At 46.5% G+C, this 20,252-nt stretch overlaps 1 protein-coding gene across 14 annotated transcripts in view; it reads left to right on the top strand.

Annotated features, from left to right (window-relative positions):
• The window catches only part of PTPRK (protein tyrosine phosphatase receptor type K), a 1,613,435-nt gene that overhangs the window by 1,391,053 nt on the left and 202,130 nt on the right, over window positions 1-20,252 (top strand). For all 14 annotated transcript variants that reach the window (XM_078648913.1, XM_078648910.1, XM_078648911.1 and 11 more), the window contains one exon: window positions 15,326-15,486. In XM_078648913.1, coding sequence (XP_078505039.1) covers window positions 15,326-15,486 — 161 coding nt within the window. The remainder of the gene's footprint in view (window positions 1-15,325; window positions 15,487-20,252) is intronic.

Raw genomic sequence — 20,252 nt, 5'->3', positions numbered from 1 at the left:
CTGATTGAGACATAGTTCTCATTACCTGTATCCAGTAGTCAGTAAGCATGGGCGGATTTTGCGGATCCACGATTCACGAATTTGCGGATTCATGGATCGTGGATCCGCAAAATCCGCGGATTTTGCGGATCGGCGGATTTGGGGGCGGGGCTTCCATGCCAGGACCATCGTGCCAGATTGAACCCTGCCCTTCATATTTATTCAAGAAGACGCCACCGTTTTGTGCCATACCTCTACTCAACTGGAGTACTTTCTACTGGATAATCAGTAAGTGCTACCTCGTTGGGTAAATGTATAGTGCTTTTACTACACTACAGCTACCTAAAGTGCCCGAGAGTTGTCAACAGCGACCAGGTGTGTGTTACTATGCAATCGCGCCGAAGGGCGCAGGGGTCCCTTGAGTGATCTGCCCATCATAGTGGGTAAATGGCGGGAAGACGGTGCACACCTCGAGTGTGTGGGCGGGGCCAAACGGACGGGGCTTCCGTGCGAGTGCACATGCCTCTTGTGTGTATAAAAGGTCAGAGACTGATCAGAGCAACAGATGTAGAGACAGAAGCTCCTGGTCACAGAACAGCACGGGGATTGCGCTCGTGAAGGTCAAAGATGCAAAGGCCTGTATCCAGCGTCACAGCTGATTTTCGACGGTATATTTGGGAAGAAGGCACACCTGCCCAGCCTCCACAACTCTCAGGATTGTTTTTGGGCTGATGAATGAGTCACTGAATTAAAGCTTCAACTAGGGCACATGCTGTATTGATATCTGTAAGTGCTTCCTGTTGAGGTGTAATTTTTGTGCCAGGACCGTCGTGCCAGAATGAACCCTGCCCTTCATATTTATTCAAGAAGACACCACCGTTTTTTTGTAACTAATTTACGATGGCGCCGGCAAGCTGCCAGCGCCTTCCTAAAATAGTTACTAAATTAGCTTCAACAGGAAGCTCTAATTGGTAACATAAAGCAGGCGCTCGAGCCCCTGCTTTATCTTATCTATTAGAGCTTCCTGCTGAAGCTAATTAAGTAACTTTAGGATGGCGCTGGCAGCTAGCCGGCGCCATCGTAAATCAGTTACAGACCAGCAAGGCGTGAACTTTTGACCGGGAATCCGCCGCTCGCGAATTGCGGATTTTCGGTAAATTCGCGAGAGTTCGCGGATCGCGGATTTACCGAAAATCCGCAAAATCCGCGATCGGAGCGGATTTTTCGCTCATGCTTAGTAGTCAGCTATTCTGTGGCAGTCCCATATGGTATGGTAAAAGATCCCTTCCTCACCACAACCCCTCAAGCAGTATGGATGAGCTATCCGTCCTATCTTATGTAAAATGCTTCTAGTGTAGTAGGAGTGATGTAGTATTCACAATTGTACTAAACGGAGACGCGAGGGGATGCCTACTTCCTTTGGGGATGCCAGCGCCTCTTGCCACTCTGAGTCATCAATTTCTCCACAGTCATGAGACCACTTCTCCCTTAATGGTCCTCTTGGGTCGGTTAAATTATTCACAAGCTTACGGTAAATTAGAGAAGTCGCTTTTGATGGCATGTAGTCTGTCAATACCCTGTCCTCTAGTGGGGACGCCTCTGGGACTTCGGAGTCAGGTGTCAGTGCTGTCATTATTGCGTGTCGTATCTGTATATATCTAAACTGTTCCGATGGGGCTAAATCATACTGCTGTCTTAGGGTCTCAAAGGGGAGTACCTCCCCTCTCTGCCACATATCCCCAATAGTAGATATGCCTAAAGCATCCCAACGGTCGAAGCCCTTGGTGTGCCTAAGCTTCCCTAACCTCTTAGTGTCCCACAATGGAGTAAGCTGTGTCAATACCCCCTGCCACCCCAACCTTGCCTGCTCTGTATGCCATATTGTGAGTTTGTGTCACAATGGCCCAAACTTTGAGAGAGAGAGAGAGTTTTTTATCATAAAGAGGGGCCAGTATACCAGACAGTTCCAACTGTTCTCTGTCTGCTTTTAGAGCCGGTTCAGATTGCGCAAGATGTAACCATTGATTGATTACTTTTAATTGTGCTGCCCAGTAATAAAGACATATGTCCGGGAGCCCTATGCCACCATCATACCAGCCTCTTATCAACGTGGCCTGTGCTATACGTGCGGGTTTAGGACCCCATAACAGAACAGACACCTGCGCCGCAATCGCTTTAAAGTAGGTGGTGTGTACGGGGTACGGCGTATTTTCCAAAATATAAAGGGTCTGAATTTTTGAAGTTTTATGTTGGGGTTCTGCTTCTTTTGAAGAGTACATTTTTTCTTCTCTCTTGAAAGATGGTCTGTCACAGCAGGAAATACCTGAAGCTGATTGTCTCACAACACAGTTCATGGGAGTGATCAAATTTAACCATTGATTGTCGGCCACAGTGATATCTGCAACAAAAGGTTAACTCTGAGCTTCCAGCCCCACTCTTTATAATTCCCTTACCAGCCCTATCTCCTGGCTGAGATGTGTCCAGGCTCCTTCCTTGTGATCGATCACTGAAGCAAAGAACACCCTTTTGAAGTGTTAAGGGGGAGTCTCTTCCTCCCTTCCTCCAGTGTGTATCACATCCAGCTCGCAGAAATGTAGCAATAAACAAATCTGTCATTGGTGGGTTGGGGGATTCCCCTACTCATCATGTCTTCACCAGGCCGGCCAGGGCTTCCCAAAATGGAACCCAGAGTCCTCAATGTAACATACAATTGCAGGCTCGCGGACATTCTCACAGCACACATACTGTCCAGCACGGTTGCCTCCATGCATTGTGCCACTACAGACACTCGTATACATTCAGCACACACATTCAGTCTGTGTGCGCTGTTCAGTACTGTCGTCTTTCTGTATTGTACCAGGGCATGCTATTTTCAAACACATTACACTATCAGCGCACCCTCACCATGTGCGCGCTGCTTAACACTTCACTCTTTATGTATTGTACTTATGGTAAGCACACATATACCCAGCACATGCTTTTCATTGTGCATATACTCCATAGCACCACTTCTAACATGTAATGTTTTCCTCACAGGCATACATACACCCAGCACATGTTCTAATCCCACATTTACTACACAGCGCTGCTCTACCTCTGTTCTGTACCCTTTCCCAGGCACACACAGGTCCAGCGCAGAGTCACTACTCCTGCTCAGCACTTCATATCCATCTGATGTAGGCCAAGGGTGAGTTATGCATACAGCAGCGAATCTTTAAAAAGGTGAGTGAGCCTTTAGGCCTTACCCTAGTGACACAGGGTGAAAAGAACTTGCTCACTCCTACTGATCACTTCACAGTATGCAGCCACCACCGCGCATATGATGCTTAACTCTTGGTGAAGTCAGTAGCCTTCCACCACTATGAGGGTAGTGCTTTGGATGCCTCTTCCAGTCCAACAAGACCACAATCTGTGAGGCAGGCTTATGTCATGGCAAATACGCATGATCCATATTTGCCTATGACAGAAAAGCATTAGGTATTCAGCAAACAGTATGGTTGGGCTCTCGGGGCAGGGGTACACATCTTTTACCATGCTGAGAACATTTCCGTTCCAAAAGGTGCCTTTTAGGATATTAAGTGACATCACACACCGATTGCGCACCATTTAAACATGAGTTGTTCCTGCCCATCTAGTTGCAGAATAGTACTTCCGTTTCTTTAAGGCTGTAGACGTTGCTGACACTCCAAGTCCGTTAACAAGTCCGTTAACATTAAGGAGGGTCAGTTAGTGGTAATAGGAAGGCCCTGGGCTCAAGGAATCATAATAAGAAAGTGAAAAATGTTATGACACATACAGATGGACTCTAGCTGCTGTTGAATTTCACAGACTTTCTGAAAACTTAACGAAAACAATTCACTTTCATAATGTGTCTTAGTGTGGCCTGATTATGCTAGCTGAATCAAACCTAAGTTAATCATTTACTTTTTCTAATGAAAATTAATTGCTCGCACCATCATCAGTGTTCTTTGATGTACAAGAAAAGTCTGTGCTGCTGACTTTGAACCCCTAGTGCTAAAATGTAATAGTGCTTAGATTTCTTAACTGGTGGTTATAATGGGACTCTCCCTTCCTTTTTTGCTTCATTAAGGCGTGGTAATATTTTCCGGCTAGCACCCTCCTGCCGAAGCTAAATCTTTTTGAAAGCCACAGAATCTTCTCATCCAGCAGACTTCTCTAATCTTGGGAGGCCTTTTAATGAAAAACCAGCCCAAATCCCTCCAGACTCATGATCGTAGACTCTTGGGAACTACGACTTATGCATCTCCCAGAGCTCTAGTGGGCCTCAAGGACTTGGACAAGGCAGAAAGAATCAGAGTTATGAAGATTACAGTACGTAATACAAACACCACCTCCTCATTTCTTTCTCCTCCCAATCTTTATTTCATTGAAGATCTACTAGAGTGGCATGTTTTGCAAGTCATCCCTAACAATCCAGCTGATAGAGCTAAAATGAGCCAGTATTCCCGGCACTCCACTTCCTCCATTAACCTATGCAGATAAGTATCTAGTAACCTCTATTGCAAGTGCCACATGCCACAGGCAGATGCTCCAGTTATTTCAGTCTCAGAAATTCTCCTTCCTGCTGTAGTTAATTGGGCCGCCTAGGCAGGCAACTGAGTCCTTTCAAAAGATAATTTGGAGATAGCCTTTTATGAACCCAAGATTCTACAGGATAAAACCTGGCAATGCTACCACTGTTAATGGCAGAAGAAAGCCTCGACAATCCAGGCATAGAAAATTACATTCCACTGTGCAACACAACAATAACTTGTGCTAACAACTTGGCCTCAAGAAACCCAGACAGTACCCTAATGACAACTCTTAATTATTTTTTTTAAACTGTTTTTGTTAAATTTTTCAGAAAACATCTGGCAATTGTTACATTGATAGTAATACTCAGCATGCATCCTAACAGTAGCCCCTCGAAGCACATACCCCACTGCCCCTCATCATTACAATGTTACAGTTCCCTTGTTTATTACCATTAAGCTATCTGCAACTAGCTAAACGCCGTGATAGCTAACTGATGGAGGACCATTCTCTGTTAATTGAAAGTGAGCCACTGTTATCTAGAGTGTGTGTCTCTTTGATTGCTAATCACACCAGTCCACATGCCCACCCTCTACCACCGGTGTGTCTGACATACCCACTGCTGAAAAGGATTTGTACTACTAATCCCGTATTGTTGCCTGTCACAGTAGTGACAACGCTGTTCTGCCCAGTCCTGCATCTTTCCCTTCCTACAGATGAACCACATGGTCATGCCAGGGTTCCTTCCTTCGGTCCCGCGGCTCGCGAGGTCCTCGGCTAAGATTCCAATACCGAGCAACCCTCTGATTCAGTTGTGGTTTCTTCTAGCGATGTAACTATGGCCTCCCATGCCCTTGCAGCCTCCAGCGCTTTATCATTATTAGATCGCCTAGCTTGTTGGTGCCGAACCATGCTTTCACTCGTTTCCCATTTAACTAATTCCGCTTTCCACCTCACAGTATTGGGCCCTTGTCTGGATTTCCAGTGCGCTGTAATATCACTCTTAGGCCACAACAACCCCAGATCCAGGAACTTACTCGTAACCTTCGTTTTAGGAGTATGTGGAAACCAGTGTAGTAAAAGCACTTGCCCATGTCAGGTTCTATATGTCTGTCAGTGGCTGCACAGAGCTGCTCGACTACCTCTTCCCAGTACGTTCCTAGCTGCGGGCATCCCTACATCATATGGTGAAACTCCGCCCCCTCCAGATTGCAACGTGGGCATTGAGTAGTATCCACTTTGAAGTATCTATTGATCTTAGTAGGGGTCAGATATGCTCTGTGTAATACAAAAAAATGAATCAGTTGAAACCTGGCATTGCGCTTGCTCTTCCACGCTCTCCAAACCAGTTGATCCCTTGTCGTCTCAGGAATCTCCCTGCCAAGGTCAGCCTCCCACTTCCCCCGTAGTTGGTTTAACGGCTTCGACTCCTCGCCTACCATACGCCTATATAGGCACGTGATGGCTTTGAAGGTCCTGCTGCCATCACAACATACTGACACGCCATAGACTTCTGTGGTTCCAGTAAACCTGCCCTCCAATGACACTGTAAGTGCCGATACAAGGGCCGAATGTGATAAGAAATCCCCCGGGGGAGGCCGTACCTCTCCCGCAGAGTCTGGTAGGGTAAGAGAGCACCATCTTCATATAAATCCCCTAATACCTGTACCCCCATTCCCTCCCACTCTGCCAGCGCTGTCCAGTCCCCCGTACCTAGAGGAATCTCCGGAGCGTAAGGGCGGGCAATGCCAGCTCTATGCTGGCTCCGATTCCAACAGAGCATCAGCGTCCGCTCCTCATGAGAGAGCGCCCCTAGGTGTAGCCGCTGTTGGAGTACTATAAAACATAGTATATGACGCTGGATCCACCGTCCCTCTGGGCCCCTGAACTTCCTAGACACTGCTTGGGTAAGCCATTGCAGTTGAGCTGCCAGATAGTATAGCTCGAAGTCCGGAACCGCCAGGCCCCCATCAGCCCTCAGCCGCATCATCGTGGTCAAGGCCACCCGCCGCCTACCATTCCCCCATAAAAATCCCCTGATCATAGAGCGAAGCAGTCTAAAAAGTGATCCTGGAATCCAAATCGGCAGCGTTCTAAAAAAATATAACATTCGGGGGAGTGCCACCATCTTCAGTAGTGCTACCTGACCTGCCACCGAGAGCGGCAGATTACCCCAAAACGTTAAGCTACCCTTTAATCCCCGTACAACCCTGCCTACATTACCCTCCAACAGGTCCTCCAGCGCGTGATAAATATTGGTTCCAAGGTATGGCAAACATCGAGGCTCCCACCGGATGCCTTTCACCCGGGACGACCCCGCCTCCGACGACACTACAGGGAACAGGCAAGTCTTCGCCCAATTCACCCCCAGCCCAGATGACAACTCTCAATGCACCAAGACCTAAATTGGAGGTGCTATCAGTGCAGCATAAGGGACAGCAACATGTCATTGTCTGTATAATTCCTGTTCTCTCTTGATTTAACTTGTAGTATTTGCTCACATCTGTCTCCCAAAGCCATATTGGATTTTGATGCACGTAAGCAGAGACTAATCTGTCGAACACCTGGGAGATGCCTCTAGATCTCTGCCTCAAATAAGCCTGAAACCCTTGATTAATCATGCTTTGATTGTGACATATTTGCTAAATCAGCAGTAATCAATCATTCCATTGAAAAGGAGCAAATTGGAGGCTAGCTCCGTTTGTGTACCCTGTTTCTGCTTCAAGGCTAGATACTCTGGACCCAAACCCTCCTTCTGAACTTAAGGGAGGCAATATGTCCTCCAAATCTCCACTATATAGTGGTGTAAGCTCGCTCAGTGGTGTATCACAAGCAAACATCTATTAAAAAGGTCCAGAAAGTGCCAACTTGCAAATCTTCACAGCGGATTCAACAGATGTTGACTGGATGCTCCCATAAAGCCCCAGATTGACATAACCAGAAACCCTGGGTAACGATTCATAAAGGGGGGTGGTGATGGACAGAGTATCTGAATTAAGCAGAACACTCCTACCCAGTCAAAAGATCAGGGCTTGATCCATCACCGTTTTTTAGCTCACTGCACCATCCCAGTTCAGAACCTGGCTACATGCAAATTAGTCTGTCCCTGGCCCAGTGCATCATGGGAACAGGGCAGACCAAACTACCAAGCCAATTCTTTACTGGAAAGGAAACAAGCTTCCGGGGACCGGTTTCTGGCATTCCAGCCGTCTTCGGCCCGGCTTGCTTGAATCCTGATGGTGTAGTGAGCAAGGGACTCACATCTGAGCATACCCTTCCACGCTTGTGGTGGCCAAAACGATTCATAAAGGGGGGTGGTGACGGACAGAGTATCTGAATTAAGCAGAACACTCCTACCCAGTCAAAAGATCAGGGCTTGATCCATCACCGTTTTTTAGCTCACTGCACCATCCCAGTTCAGAACCTGGCTACATGCAAATTAGTCTGTCCCTGGCCCAGTGCATCATGGGAACAGGGCAGACCAAACTACCAAGCCAATTCTTTACTGGAAAGGAAACAAGCTTCCGGGGACCGGTTTCTGGCATTACAGCCGTCTTCGGCCCGGCTTGCTTGAATCCTGATGGTGTAGTGAGCAAGGGACTCACATCTGAGCATACCCTTCCACGCTTGTGGTGGCCAAAACGATTCATAAAGGGGGGTGGTGATGGACAGAGTATCTGAATTAAGCAGAACACTCCTACCCAGTCAAAAGATCAGGGCTTGATCCATCACCGTTGTTTAGCTCACTGCACCATCCCAGTTCAGAACCTGGCTACATGCAAATTAGTCTGTCCCTGTGTGTATCACAAGCAAACATCTATTAAAAAGGTCCAGAAAGTGGCAACTTGCAAATCTTCACAGCGGATTCAACAGATGTTGACTGGATGCTCCCATAAAGCCCCAGATTGACATAACCAGAAACCCTGGGTAAGCGTTTGGGGTGTAGGTTCAGGCTCCTGTGATCAGGTCCTCAACTGCAGCTGTTCTAGAAAGGAAAAACAGATCTACAAAACCTAGGCCCTATAATCCTCTCACCAAAGTGACTTGTCGGAGCAGCTGTTCCTGAGATGCTGGTTCAGCCTCGGTCCCAGCCCACCACTATGCTTAAGAATGACTTCGCCTTCAGTGAAGGGAAAGTCAAAAAACAGCAAAGAGGAGGCCTGGAGCTACATATATGCTATCTTTTATTATCAATGCCGGTTCCCCCAAAAGTCTCCATTCAGCTATGAAGAAGAGTCCCAAGTGACTATCGACTAAACTTGCCAGTGTTATGTCTGATGATCTTTGTACAACCAAAGACCAGTATTTGCATGTGACACTTTCTCTGTTCAAGCAAGCTCACCTAAGGAATACCTTCTGTGGTGAAATCCAGCAGATGAAAATCCCCCTGCAGTTAAACAAAGCTTGTAGCTATGTCAAATTCATGCCTTGTATTCTAAATATATATTACCCTTTAGTTTAAAAAATCATTCACCTGAGGGAGGGTCTGGCAACACTAGATGACTGCCTCTGGCTTCCGTGTTTTGTAGCATGCCCCCAATGAATCGGCTGCTTTCCTCTGCCAGTGAAAGGGAGAAAGCAGCAGGACCTGTCTCCGACTGTCGGTGTTTGTTATGTTTATGTGGCCGTATAGGGATTTACTTGCTGTGTGATGAATCAGCGGTGTCTTGAGGAAACCTGTGGGTGAAGGGGGGGGGAGGGGGATGAACTGGGTCCACCAGAGAGAGAACTGTAGTGTACAGGCACCCTGGAGGGGACACCCAACATCCAAAGATCGTGGGGAATAGTGATGGCATGGAAGGAGGAAGACATCAGACTGGCAATTGCAGGTCCCGTGCTCACTGAGCAAAAGGATTCAAGCTAGCCTGGCTAATGAGGGGTGATGCCCCGAAACCAGTCCCAGGATGCTTGTTTCCCGTCCAGGGAGGACCAGACTTGGCAGTTCGGGCTGGACTGTTTCCATAAGGAACAGGGTCAAGACTGATTTGCATATGGCTGGCTCCAAACTGGGGTGGCGTGGTGAACAAAAGAATGATGGATTAAACCCAGATCCTTGTGACTGGGGGTGAATGTTTGCATTGTTCAGCGTTCCATCCATCAATTTTTTTCTTTTGCAATTGCAGGAGACACGCCTATGCCTGGAGGGCTAAAGGCTCCCTCGGATTGACAGGAGTTGGAGGAAACAGTAGGGGCTTCACTTCCTGGGCATAGAACACAAGAAAGGAAGAAATTGCTGTTTGATCAGTAAGGAATAAACTCAGTGGTGCACAGCTTTGTCACGATATGATGGGGTAGAGAGAGCTCCATAACGCAGAAGTAGAAGTGGTGTAGGCATTTTTTGCAGTACACTCCATTGCTTCCAAAGATCCACATCAGGCTGCGCAGTGAGAGATTTTATAGACCAGGGACCTCTCGAAAGTGGAACAGATTAATGAGATTACCTAAATCTATTTGCTATGACTTGCATACTACAACTGCAGAGATAAAAGAAGCAATTTATAACACAGAACCTAAGATAAAGGTTCATCGCGGCAGAGTTCTGATGGTGGAGCAAGCCACCAACAAGTGTTAGAATTTTCCTGGACCAAGATTGAAGTGGAACTGGGAAGCATTGCTGACTTGCGCAACTGCACAGTGCACACTGTAGTTAAGATGGAGGACCAATTGGAGTATTTGGAAAATACATGCAGAGGGGCACGAGTGCACATAATGGGGTCACTTTCAACCCACTCACAAAATGAAATAGGTGACATGGTCTCTGTTCTGTTAAAAGATGTGTTTGGGGCACAAGAGGTTCTGCGACTTTGACAGTCTATGCTCTACCTACCAACGCCCGGTGGAGAAGGGGCAGGATGAGAAGACCATTATGATGGCCATGAGGTCTGCCAGAGCCGGGCAGCGTCTTCTCAATCTAATAGCCTTGAATAGAGTTATCCTCTACCAATCACAGGATCTATCTCTTCCCTGAACGTAGCAGAGTGACTTTGAAATGGCAGCATACTCTGATGGACACTAGGAAGGAGCCAGCGGTCATTGAGGTTTCAGTGTCTGTGAGTTACACAGCACATCTGAAAGTGAGACTTGTAGGGGAAAACAGTTATTTTCACCCAGGAGGACTCCTTTAGCCCGTTCCTCAATTAGATGTAGGAACACAATGGGGAGCCAGAACATAGTGGTCTGAATCATCTGAATATGTCATTGCTTGATCTCCCTGAAGAGACGTCAAAACAGAGAAAGGACAAGTTTATATAGGAATATGCTTTGGCAAATGCTTCTCCTTTTGTCACTGTGTTCTATATATTTTTCCTTTTTACTTATTGCCCTCTTTTTCACGTTCTTATTATACGCAGCTGTTGGAGGCTACACAAACGGAAATATTTCAAGATTAGCTCCAGTTTACTTATTGGCGGCATTGGGAAGCGATGAGGAGCGTGTCATGCAGTTTGTACACATATAAGTTGGCATCATTTGTATATTTAGAATTTCTGCGAGGGGTTTTTAGTATTCAGAGGTAAATGGCGCACATCCGGTGAAAGTGAGTCAAGGATGCTACAGTAGGAACTGTGCTAGTCTTTTTTCTTTTGTTCTCGCATCTCAAGTACCGTTGTATTTACATTATTACTTTCTTCACGTGTGCTCTGGACTTTGCATTTACTTATCATTTGTATATTCTTATGGATCCTTATCAATAAAAAGGATAGAACCTAGAAAATATTAGTCCCCTTCTCCAATATCAAGAGGCCTTTCCAGTCGGCAGCACTGTACTCGAAGCGCTAATAATACAATAACAATTGTCCATGCCCTTTCTTTGTGCGTAGTTTTGTTTCTGCTGTTCCAGGGCTCCAAACAATACTTTTCCTGTGTGATGACTACTTGGTAGTCTCTACTGAGATACTTGTGGACACCCGTCGCTACACCCTTTAAAATTCTCCCTACTCAGTTTCATTCCACATGCCATCTTTTATCTGCGGTCCTTTGCTATTGTCTCTGATAACCTTCCCTGACACAGAGTCTAACTTTGTGGCCTGCTGCTGAGAGCTATACCAATTTTTAAAGGGTATGTAGCTAAGTTATAGCGAGAGAAAATGCCTTTAACAACAGATATTGCCCAAGGCGGTAGGGCTGTAAAGCTGTTAAAATATTTCACCCACTAAGGGAAGAATGTTTTAAATTAAAAAGGGAGAAACATAAAGAAGGATATTGGAATGTTAGATCAGAAGGCTTATACCAGCCACTTTAACCCCGAAGCTACTCTATTGTGTTCAGTGGAGCTCTCAACATTCTAGTGTTCTAATATAGCCTTACAGCGGGCTATACCAGCCATTAAAGGCCCGCTCCAGTGTTAAAGGCGGTGATCTTTAACAAGAGAGCAGGACTTTAATGCCTGTATAGCCCATCTATGGAGGGATATAAGGGTATTAAAACATTTCGCCAATAGAGGGCAGAATGTTCTAAAAATAAAACAAAGGTCGCATGGAGCCCGAGGGGAATGAAATCCCCTTGGCTCCGATAGCCCTTTGTTAACAGCAACAGCTGTGAACGACAACATTGGAATGTTGGAGCTTCGGGCTTCAACCGACCATTAGCACTCCATTGTTTTCAATGGCGCTGCCAACATTCCAATGTTCTTATTTTGAATAGACTTGTGACAAAGGCCACTCTTCACCGATCTCTCAGCTGCTGTTACTTTTCTTATGGAGATGTAATTGGTTTGAGGAGCAACACCATCAAAGCCTCAGTATCACGCCATGTGCTCTCAGCATCCAAGGGTTGGCATATGAGGATTTAGTAATTTTTTTTTATAACTCATGATCATTCTACTGATTTGGATCGAAGTTGGTGTCCCAATCGCAGGTTCCACATCCATTGATCCTGACACAATATATGTAAGAGGCTCTTACTTGATTATGTGGATTGGTGGGCTCCGTCTGTTTACGTCGAAGAAGATCTTGAGGTGACTAAAATCAATCATATAAACGCTAAATTTCGTACTTGTGCTATCGGAGCACATTAAATATTGGGTGCGCAGGACCTCACAGTAACCATGTCGAGGATTTTGTTAATGTTACTTAGAATTATAGTTAAGGGCATAGCAGTGGCGGCCCCTCTATAGGGGCTTGGGGGTGTTGCCCTACTGCTTTCTCGCAGTGCTCATGGGCAAGGGGGGATTGGCTTTGCCCACTGTTGTGGGTACTGACTGTTTGGTCGGCCCCAGGACCGACCAACTCAGTCATGCGGACTCTCCCTTTTTCTCTATGTAGGCTGCTGCATGGATCCTACATAGAGAAAATGGCCTGGCTGGGGGGGCTCTCCTCTGCGCCTCATATCACAACGCTGGCATTGCAGCGTTGTGATTGGCTAGGGTAAGTGAGGGAGGCTGCCTAGTCTGCTGACTGCTTCGGTGCATCCTGTAGGAACATTCGGACCCGGCTGCAGCATTACACACAGTCCAGGAGCGGAGGCCTCGCGGTACCCCGGAGTAAGGTAGGTACAGTTTTAGTTCTATTCCCCACCAGGCAACCACAAACACCCACCTCCCCCTCTCCCGCGAGCATGCCGATTGCGGATGGTGCCCTTCACTGCAGAGGGACCGCAAGAGGCCTTCTGAGTTCAGTCTCTGCGTGAGGAGGGGTGGTCGTAACATGGCCAGAGAGCGCCGCCAAAGTCTGATCGGACCTAGTGGTGTGAATCGTTGACGAGACAAATTCTGATGAGAGTGCTGAGACAGTTTGATAAGAGTGCTGCGAGAGTCTATCAGACGCAGTGTGCAAGAGAAATCTGATGACTTCTGTGAGTCTGATCAGAGACAGTCTGATGATCTGATCAGAGAGCTATGAGAGTATGCTCAGAAGGAGTCGGAAGAGCTAGTGCTCGAAAAGGCTGATTTAGGTAGAGTCTGATAAGAGAGTGCCGCGAGAATCCGCTCAGATGGTGTCTAATGAGAGTGCTGCGAGTGCCTGATCAAAAAGAGCTGGTGACAGAATGCTGAGGGAGTCTGATTAGAGAATACTAAAAGAGTGCTGCGAGCGTCTGATTGGATAGAGAGACTGACCCGAGAGCGTGTCCTCAATCATGATAATTCATTCAGACTGATGCGAGAGTCTCATCAGATAATGCTACCAGAGTCCCATCAGAGTGCCTGTAGAAAAAGCGCTCAGTCTTATTAGAGACAATCTGATAAGAAAGTGGTGCCAGAGCTTGTGTACAAAAGTCGCAAGAATCTGAAAAAAAAGTCTGTGAGAGTTTGATCAGAGAGTGTCAGGTGAGTCAGCCTGTTTGGAGAGAGTTTGAAAAGAGAGTGCTGCGAGATTCCGATGAGAGAGTCTGATCAGAGTGCTGCGACAGTCCACTCAGAAAGTGTCAGGAGAGCGTGCTGCGAGATTCTGGGTCTGATCAGAGTGCTGCGAGAGTCCGCTCAGTGTTTGGTGAGAGTGCAGCAGGAGTCTGATCAAAGAGAGTCTGGAGCCATGGTACTGAGGGGGTCTGTTTAGAGAAAGATACGAGAGTGCTGCAAGCGTCAGGGTGGAGAGAGTCTTAAAACAGTGCTGAGAGGTTGCGATCAGACAGTGACATGGTGTCTAACCTGAGTGCAGCGAGATTCTGATAATCAACAGTCTAATCAGTGTGCTACGAGAAGCTAGTCAGAGAGTGCTTCGTGACTGAGGTGTGAAAGTTGTAAGGATGTGATGTACCACAATAAAAATGATGAGACGCATGCGCCACTCAAATACGTATTTCAGCTGATTAATTAATCCATTCCCGAGCCGAGATAAAAATCTGCACCGGCAGCGCACCTAGTTTCGCTTGCTCCATCGTCGATCAGGCTAGGTGCATTGTGCGGGGGGCCTCTGTCCTTTCCAATTCCTTCAAGTGCTGTACTGGCTGGAGTGCTGCCCTCACTCATGGGGCAACTGCTGCGTTGCAGGCACTTAGGCCTGGAAACAGCAGGAGACCGAGGGAAGGTGATGCAAAGGGCAGATGCGGGCGATGCATTCATGGCAGCTCTGTGGTTATACTGAATAAGCAGCTACCTATATTATGAGACATCTCTTTATTAATGTAATAACTGCACTTTCACAATTGCTTTATTAACCTTTCTGCTTTCTCAAATGTGCTTGAAAATGCATCATTTGTCCACTCTTTTTTAAAAATTTCTCGGAGGGAAAACCCCCCCGAACCTCCCGTAGGTTGTATCAGCTTGCTCGCTGCGGTTCAGTATTACAATAATTTTATGCCTCACCACTTTCAAATGTCACCAGCCGCCACTGGAGCGTAGTGAAATCAATGTAAATTGTGTGTAGTTAACTGGTTGATGTATTTTTGCTTTAAACTGCTATTTAGCATGGTTGTGGTTGACTGCTTCTTCGACTCATTGCGTGCAAAAACGAAATACTTTCAATCACCGAGTATGTGCATGCTTGCAGCTTATAGCTAAATTGAGCTAATTGAAAATCACATTTAAAGTCGAATATAGGTGAACTTGTTTCTTATTCAGCTTTTTTTGCTATTTGATAACTTGTTTCTATTTGATATATAATTTCATCTGGTAGCAGTGCATTTTGCATGCTAAACTTGGGTTTGTCTTTGCTATGTTTTTATTAAAGCATTCCCATATTCATAGGATATGCAGGTTTGTGTAATTTGGTAACTAGATTATAAGAAGTGTCAGGCCATCTGGAAATGCATCCCTCTATTTATTTATTTATTTATATATATATATATATATCATACACCCTTGTGCTGGGTAATGCAATTGTGCCAAGTAACAGCAGACGCTTTATTTTTAAATTCTGAAATCTTGCTTCTTTTGCAGCAAGCTAGCCAAAAAACGAAAGGATGCCATTGGCAACACTCGTCAGGAAATGACCCAGATGGTGAATGCAATGGATCGGAGCTACGCAGACCAAAGCACACTTCATGCAGAGGACCCGCTCAACGTCACCTTCATGGAGTCGCATAACTTCACCCAGAGATGTAAGTTGTGCCATTGCTGCCTGGCAACCAACAGGCACATACTGATCCTCTAAAACTATCCACTTTGATTTCCCAGGCGTGTGTTTTTCAGGCTGAAATAACTATCAGGTGTCACATGCTAGGACTAGTTCTGGTTTCTAAACTGTGATTCATTTATATCCCCATTTGTGAAATGCCACACCTTTAATTTTTTTTGAAAAACCATCAAACATAAAATGGTTCTGAATTGCCTAACATGAATGACGAGAAGGAATGAGCTAGCAACACACCTGTTTGGCACTGCTAGATATTTCTTTTTTTGGGCAGTGGGTGTCCCATAGAACCTACTTGCAGAGATGCACATGGCAAGATGTCTGCTTCATTTCTTTAAGAGTAATCATTTGGAAGGAAGAGTCTGATGAATTATTTTGGGGGGAGTATCTATAACATCTCACAGCAGAGTAATCACCCTTGTATATTTCCCAGGAGTAAGACTATATCCAGAAAATCTTTAGCAGAACCCCTGTGTTCCCGTATGTGGTGTTGTGTGACTCTTCGTTCATTCTACTAAAGAAGTGACAAACGGAGCTGCATATAAGCACCACCTTTGCATTAATCTTTTCCTACTGCTCTATCAGATGCGGACCTGGAGCTACCGCTCATCTCTTCGAGAGAGTTATCTCTTTTCCTACTGCTCTATCAGATGCGGACCTGGAGCTACCGCTCATCTCTTCGAGAGAGTTATCTCTAAAACTATACTTTCTAAACCCAGTGTGCAAGGGAAATGGTCATCTCCCAAGACTATAGTGTTTAAGCAGTGTATGCGCTGTAGGGAACTAATATCTGTGACAGATCCCCATCAGGTTTGCCTCTCGTGACTTGGGTCAGAACACAACTCCAAGGCTTGTAGAAACTGCACTTTGTTGCACCCGAATGCTATTCGGGACCTTGATGCAAAGCTCCTCATTGCCAAGCGCCAAAAAACCCCTCGTCATGACCGGTTAACCCCTTGCACGCTGATGACGAGCTGGGCTCGTCATGAGGTAGCCTCCTCGCACGCTGATGACGAGCCCAGCTCGTCACGTAAAGTGCGCTTTTGAAAATCTCAGCGTACGGGCGGAATTCCGCCCGCACGCATGCGGTTAAAGTCAAAGGGATGGTCCCGTTCCCGCTCTTAAAGTCATTCTCATGCCAATCATTGTCGCAGTGAAAGTCTTCATGTAAATCGAAGAAAATACGATGACCAAGCAGGCCTCTGCCTTATCACGCCACTCTTGAACTCTAGAAAAGGCTCAAGCGGCTCGACGTGCCTCTTAGTCTTACTCCCAAACTTGATCTCCTTAGGAGCCCATACCAATCTCTTCCTGAGGCAACCCAAATGTCCAGGTCCATTTGAGACATTACAACAAATTGAAGAGTTCCATGAGGCCATGCTGCGTCTTTTTGCACGCTACCGGCTCCCTCTGGTATGCCTTTGGGCCCCAAGGAGCTGTGAGGGCCTCCACCTCTGCCAACAGGGTCGCCCTAGGCACCAGCTGGAACTTATGGAACCTTCACGGTCTCCACGCCAGTCCGATACTGGAACCACAGCTTACACCAGACTTTGGAGCATTGATGGTGGATGATGATCACCCTATTGTGCTTTCTAACTTCAACTTAAACCAAGGCCCCACTCTGATTCACTGGGGCTTCAGCTTTTGGGCAGCCGATCAGAATCTGATGCTGTGACCGTGCCTTAATGCAGGTTCCTAAAAGGATTTTGCCCTAGTCCCAACAATGGTGTCTTCTCACAGAGAGCCTTGTTGAGTCTTTGGTGAAACCCTGTTTTGAATCTCTGGTAAACAGGCCGATTGCATGAAGTCATTGCTGCCATTGATCTGGATTCCATGACTCAGCATCCCACTACTGAGTCTAAACATGCAGTCCTCCACAAGCAAAGTCAACCCTCATATATTCTCTACCATACCACCGGACAGAGAATCCAAGCACATTGAATGCTTTGGTAAGTTTTCATTGATTGAGTTCAGCATTATGTTTCATCAGTGCAAACTGCCTTTGTAAGGTATTATACCCACATCTTTTGGGATTCCGTCACAAGGGTCTTGCCTGGTGTTCCAGATGACTTGCGTCCCACCCTTATGCAAGCAATGCAGGATGGTCATGATGTGGTAAAGTTTACCATCAGCTGTGGCTTGGACACCACAGAATGCCTAGGCAGGGCCATTGGCACCAGTGTGGCTCTCGGGAGACATGGCTGAATGAGGTCTTGGGTTTCTCCTGCAATATCCAGTTAATGTTGATAGACATGTCTTTCAATGGCTCTTGTAATTTTGGTGAGAAGGGAAGAGACTGCCCATGAGTACATTAAAGATATTATGGCTCTACTTGGGCAAGTCTGTCCTAGCTTGTTAGCCACACCACCAGTTCATCCCCTCCGTGGCTATGGTAGGGGCTGTCAGTATCGCCAACAACTTCAGCCTGTCTAACAGACCATCCAGTCCTTTTGTGCCTGAGGCAGCAGTACTCCCAGATCTTGTGGACAACAATGGCAGTGTGAAGTCTTTCGCAAATCTAATTGCCACACATGCAACCATTTTAGTGTGTCCTTCGAGACTCACAGCTACCTTGTCGGGGGCTAGATCCAACATTTTCTACTTGATCGGCAGGAGGTAATTTTGTTCAAGTGAGTACTACAAATTGTTCAGTGAGGCTACGACCTGCTATTTCTGGCCAACCTTCACCATCATCAGAATGGCTGACAGAGGACCATCATTTTCTCTTGAAGCATTAAGTGCATGGCCTTCTGGCCAAAGCTGCCATAGAGTAACTGCATCAGACGTAGGCTTAAATTGTTACTCCTGCTACTTTCTGGTGTCGAAGAAAGACAGATGGCTATTTCAGATCTTCACCATTTCTGTGCCTTTCTGCAGATGGACAAATTAAAGATGCTAACCTGGCCCAGGTCTTGCCTGCCCTTGACCGAGGAGACTGGATTGTAGCATTAGACCTGCAGGATACTTACTCCCACATTCCTGTCCTGCAGGCGGCATTAGCGATCACAGTGGGACGGAGATATTTTCAGTTCTTTGTGCTCACTTTTGGCCTCAGCAGTGCCTTTTGGGTGTTCACAAAAATGATGGCAGTGGTTGCAGCACCTCTTTGGTGGTTGGGTGTTCCAGTCTTCCCCTAACTCGACGACTGGCTGTTGAAGGCAGGCCCACCCCAGGCAGTTGTCATCACCTTCAGATCATTACAAACCTCTTAAAATTAATAAGGGTCACAGTAAGCTTGCACAAGTCACACCTGACTCCTTTGCAGAACACCCTTTTAAAAGGGCCATCTGGACCTGGTGTAGTTTAACACCTTCTGGCAGAAGACATTTGAGCTATGATCGTGATATTTTAATTTCTGTTCTGGATCTCATGATTATGACTCTAAGACTGATGGCCTCCTTCATCCTGTGGATAAAGCACGCAAGGTCACATTATCCGAACTCTGCCGTGGGATCTGAAGTCACAGTGTGCCTAGCTTCAGAGGGACCTCTCTGATAATGTCTAAATTTTGGAGAGGACTGCAAAGGTCCTGCAGTTGTGGTTGCTGAACCGTGGCAGACCCTCTCTCTCTCCCCACCCAGAGCTAACACTGGTGACAGTTGCATCACTTCTGGGCTGGGGCGGCCACTTGGGAGATGTGGAGATCATTGGCATCTGGTCTCTGGCTGAGGCCTAATTCCACATCAACCTTTTCGGAGCTGCTGGCATTGAAAGACTTCCTACCATTCAACAATGGGAGGTTGGTGGAGGTGCTAAAGGAAAGTACCACCAACATGTGATATTGCAACAAACAGGGCAGAGTGTGATTGTGGACCCTGTGCCAGAAGGTACTGCGTCTCAGGAAGTGGCTAGAACACCAAAGGATATTCCTTGTGGTTCTCCATCTGGCGACATCGCTGAATGCCACGGAGAACGAACCCAGGTGTCGGTGTCTAGCTGATCACAAATGGCACTTACTCCCGGAGGTCTTTTCTGGGAATGGGAAGAACCTCGGCTTGATCGGTTAGCCACTGCTGACAGTGTGCAATGTCGGGAATATTTTGTATGAAATACTGGCTCTAAGTCATCCTGGTGGCACTGGACTGGTCAAGAAGAGTGTGGTTTCCAAAACTTCTGGGCATGAGCATCTGTCTTCTGTTCAGAGTGCCATTTCAGTTGGTATTCTTTTCCAGCAATGGGGCAGGGTTCTTCACCCGGGTCTAATTAATCTCAACATCTGCAGTGCTTTGGGCTTCCCTTCCAAGGTTGTCATTTTGTTAGCCAGAACTCCCTCTACCAAATCAGTATATGCCTACCGTTGGTACAAGTTTGTAGCTTGGTGCTCTACTTGGCAGACTTACCTTTTTCCAGCCAACTTTCCCATAGTATTGCTTTTAGTGTTTTCTCTAGCCCAGTAAGGACTTGCTTTGGGCACAGTTAAAGATTAGTGATCAGCTTTTACGGCTTTCCTGTAGATGCTGAATAATCCCTCTTTGTTTATATCACCTGGTGTGATGTGTTTTTTGTTAGGTGTGAATAATATGTTTCTGCCTCTCCTTTAATTCTGCTTCAGTGGGCTTACAACTTGATCTTTACATTCCTAATATGTACTCCCTTTGAACAGCTGCATAGGGTCCAATTCTGCTCCCTACCCTCAAGATGTTTTTTTCTTATCCTCATAATACCGGCAGCTGAGTGGGTTACATGCCCTCACCACCAACTCACCTTGCATCACATTCTTCCCATATAAACTGG

Source organism: Lissotriton helveticus, chromosome 6, assembly GCF_964261635.1.
Source record: "Lissotriton helveticus chromosome 6, aLisHel1.1, whole genome shotgun sequence".
NCBI lineage: Eukaryota > Metazoa > Chordata > Amphibia > Caudata > Salamandridae > Lissotriton > Lissotriton helveticus.
This window is presented reverse-complemented; position numbering and strand designations above follow the sequence as displayed.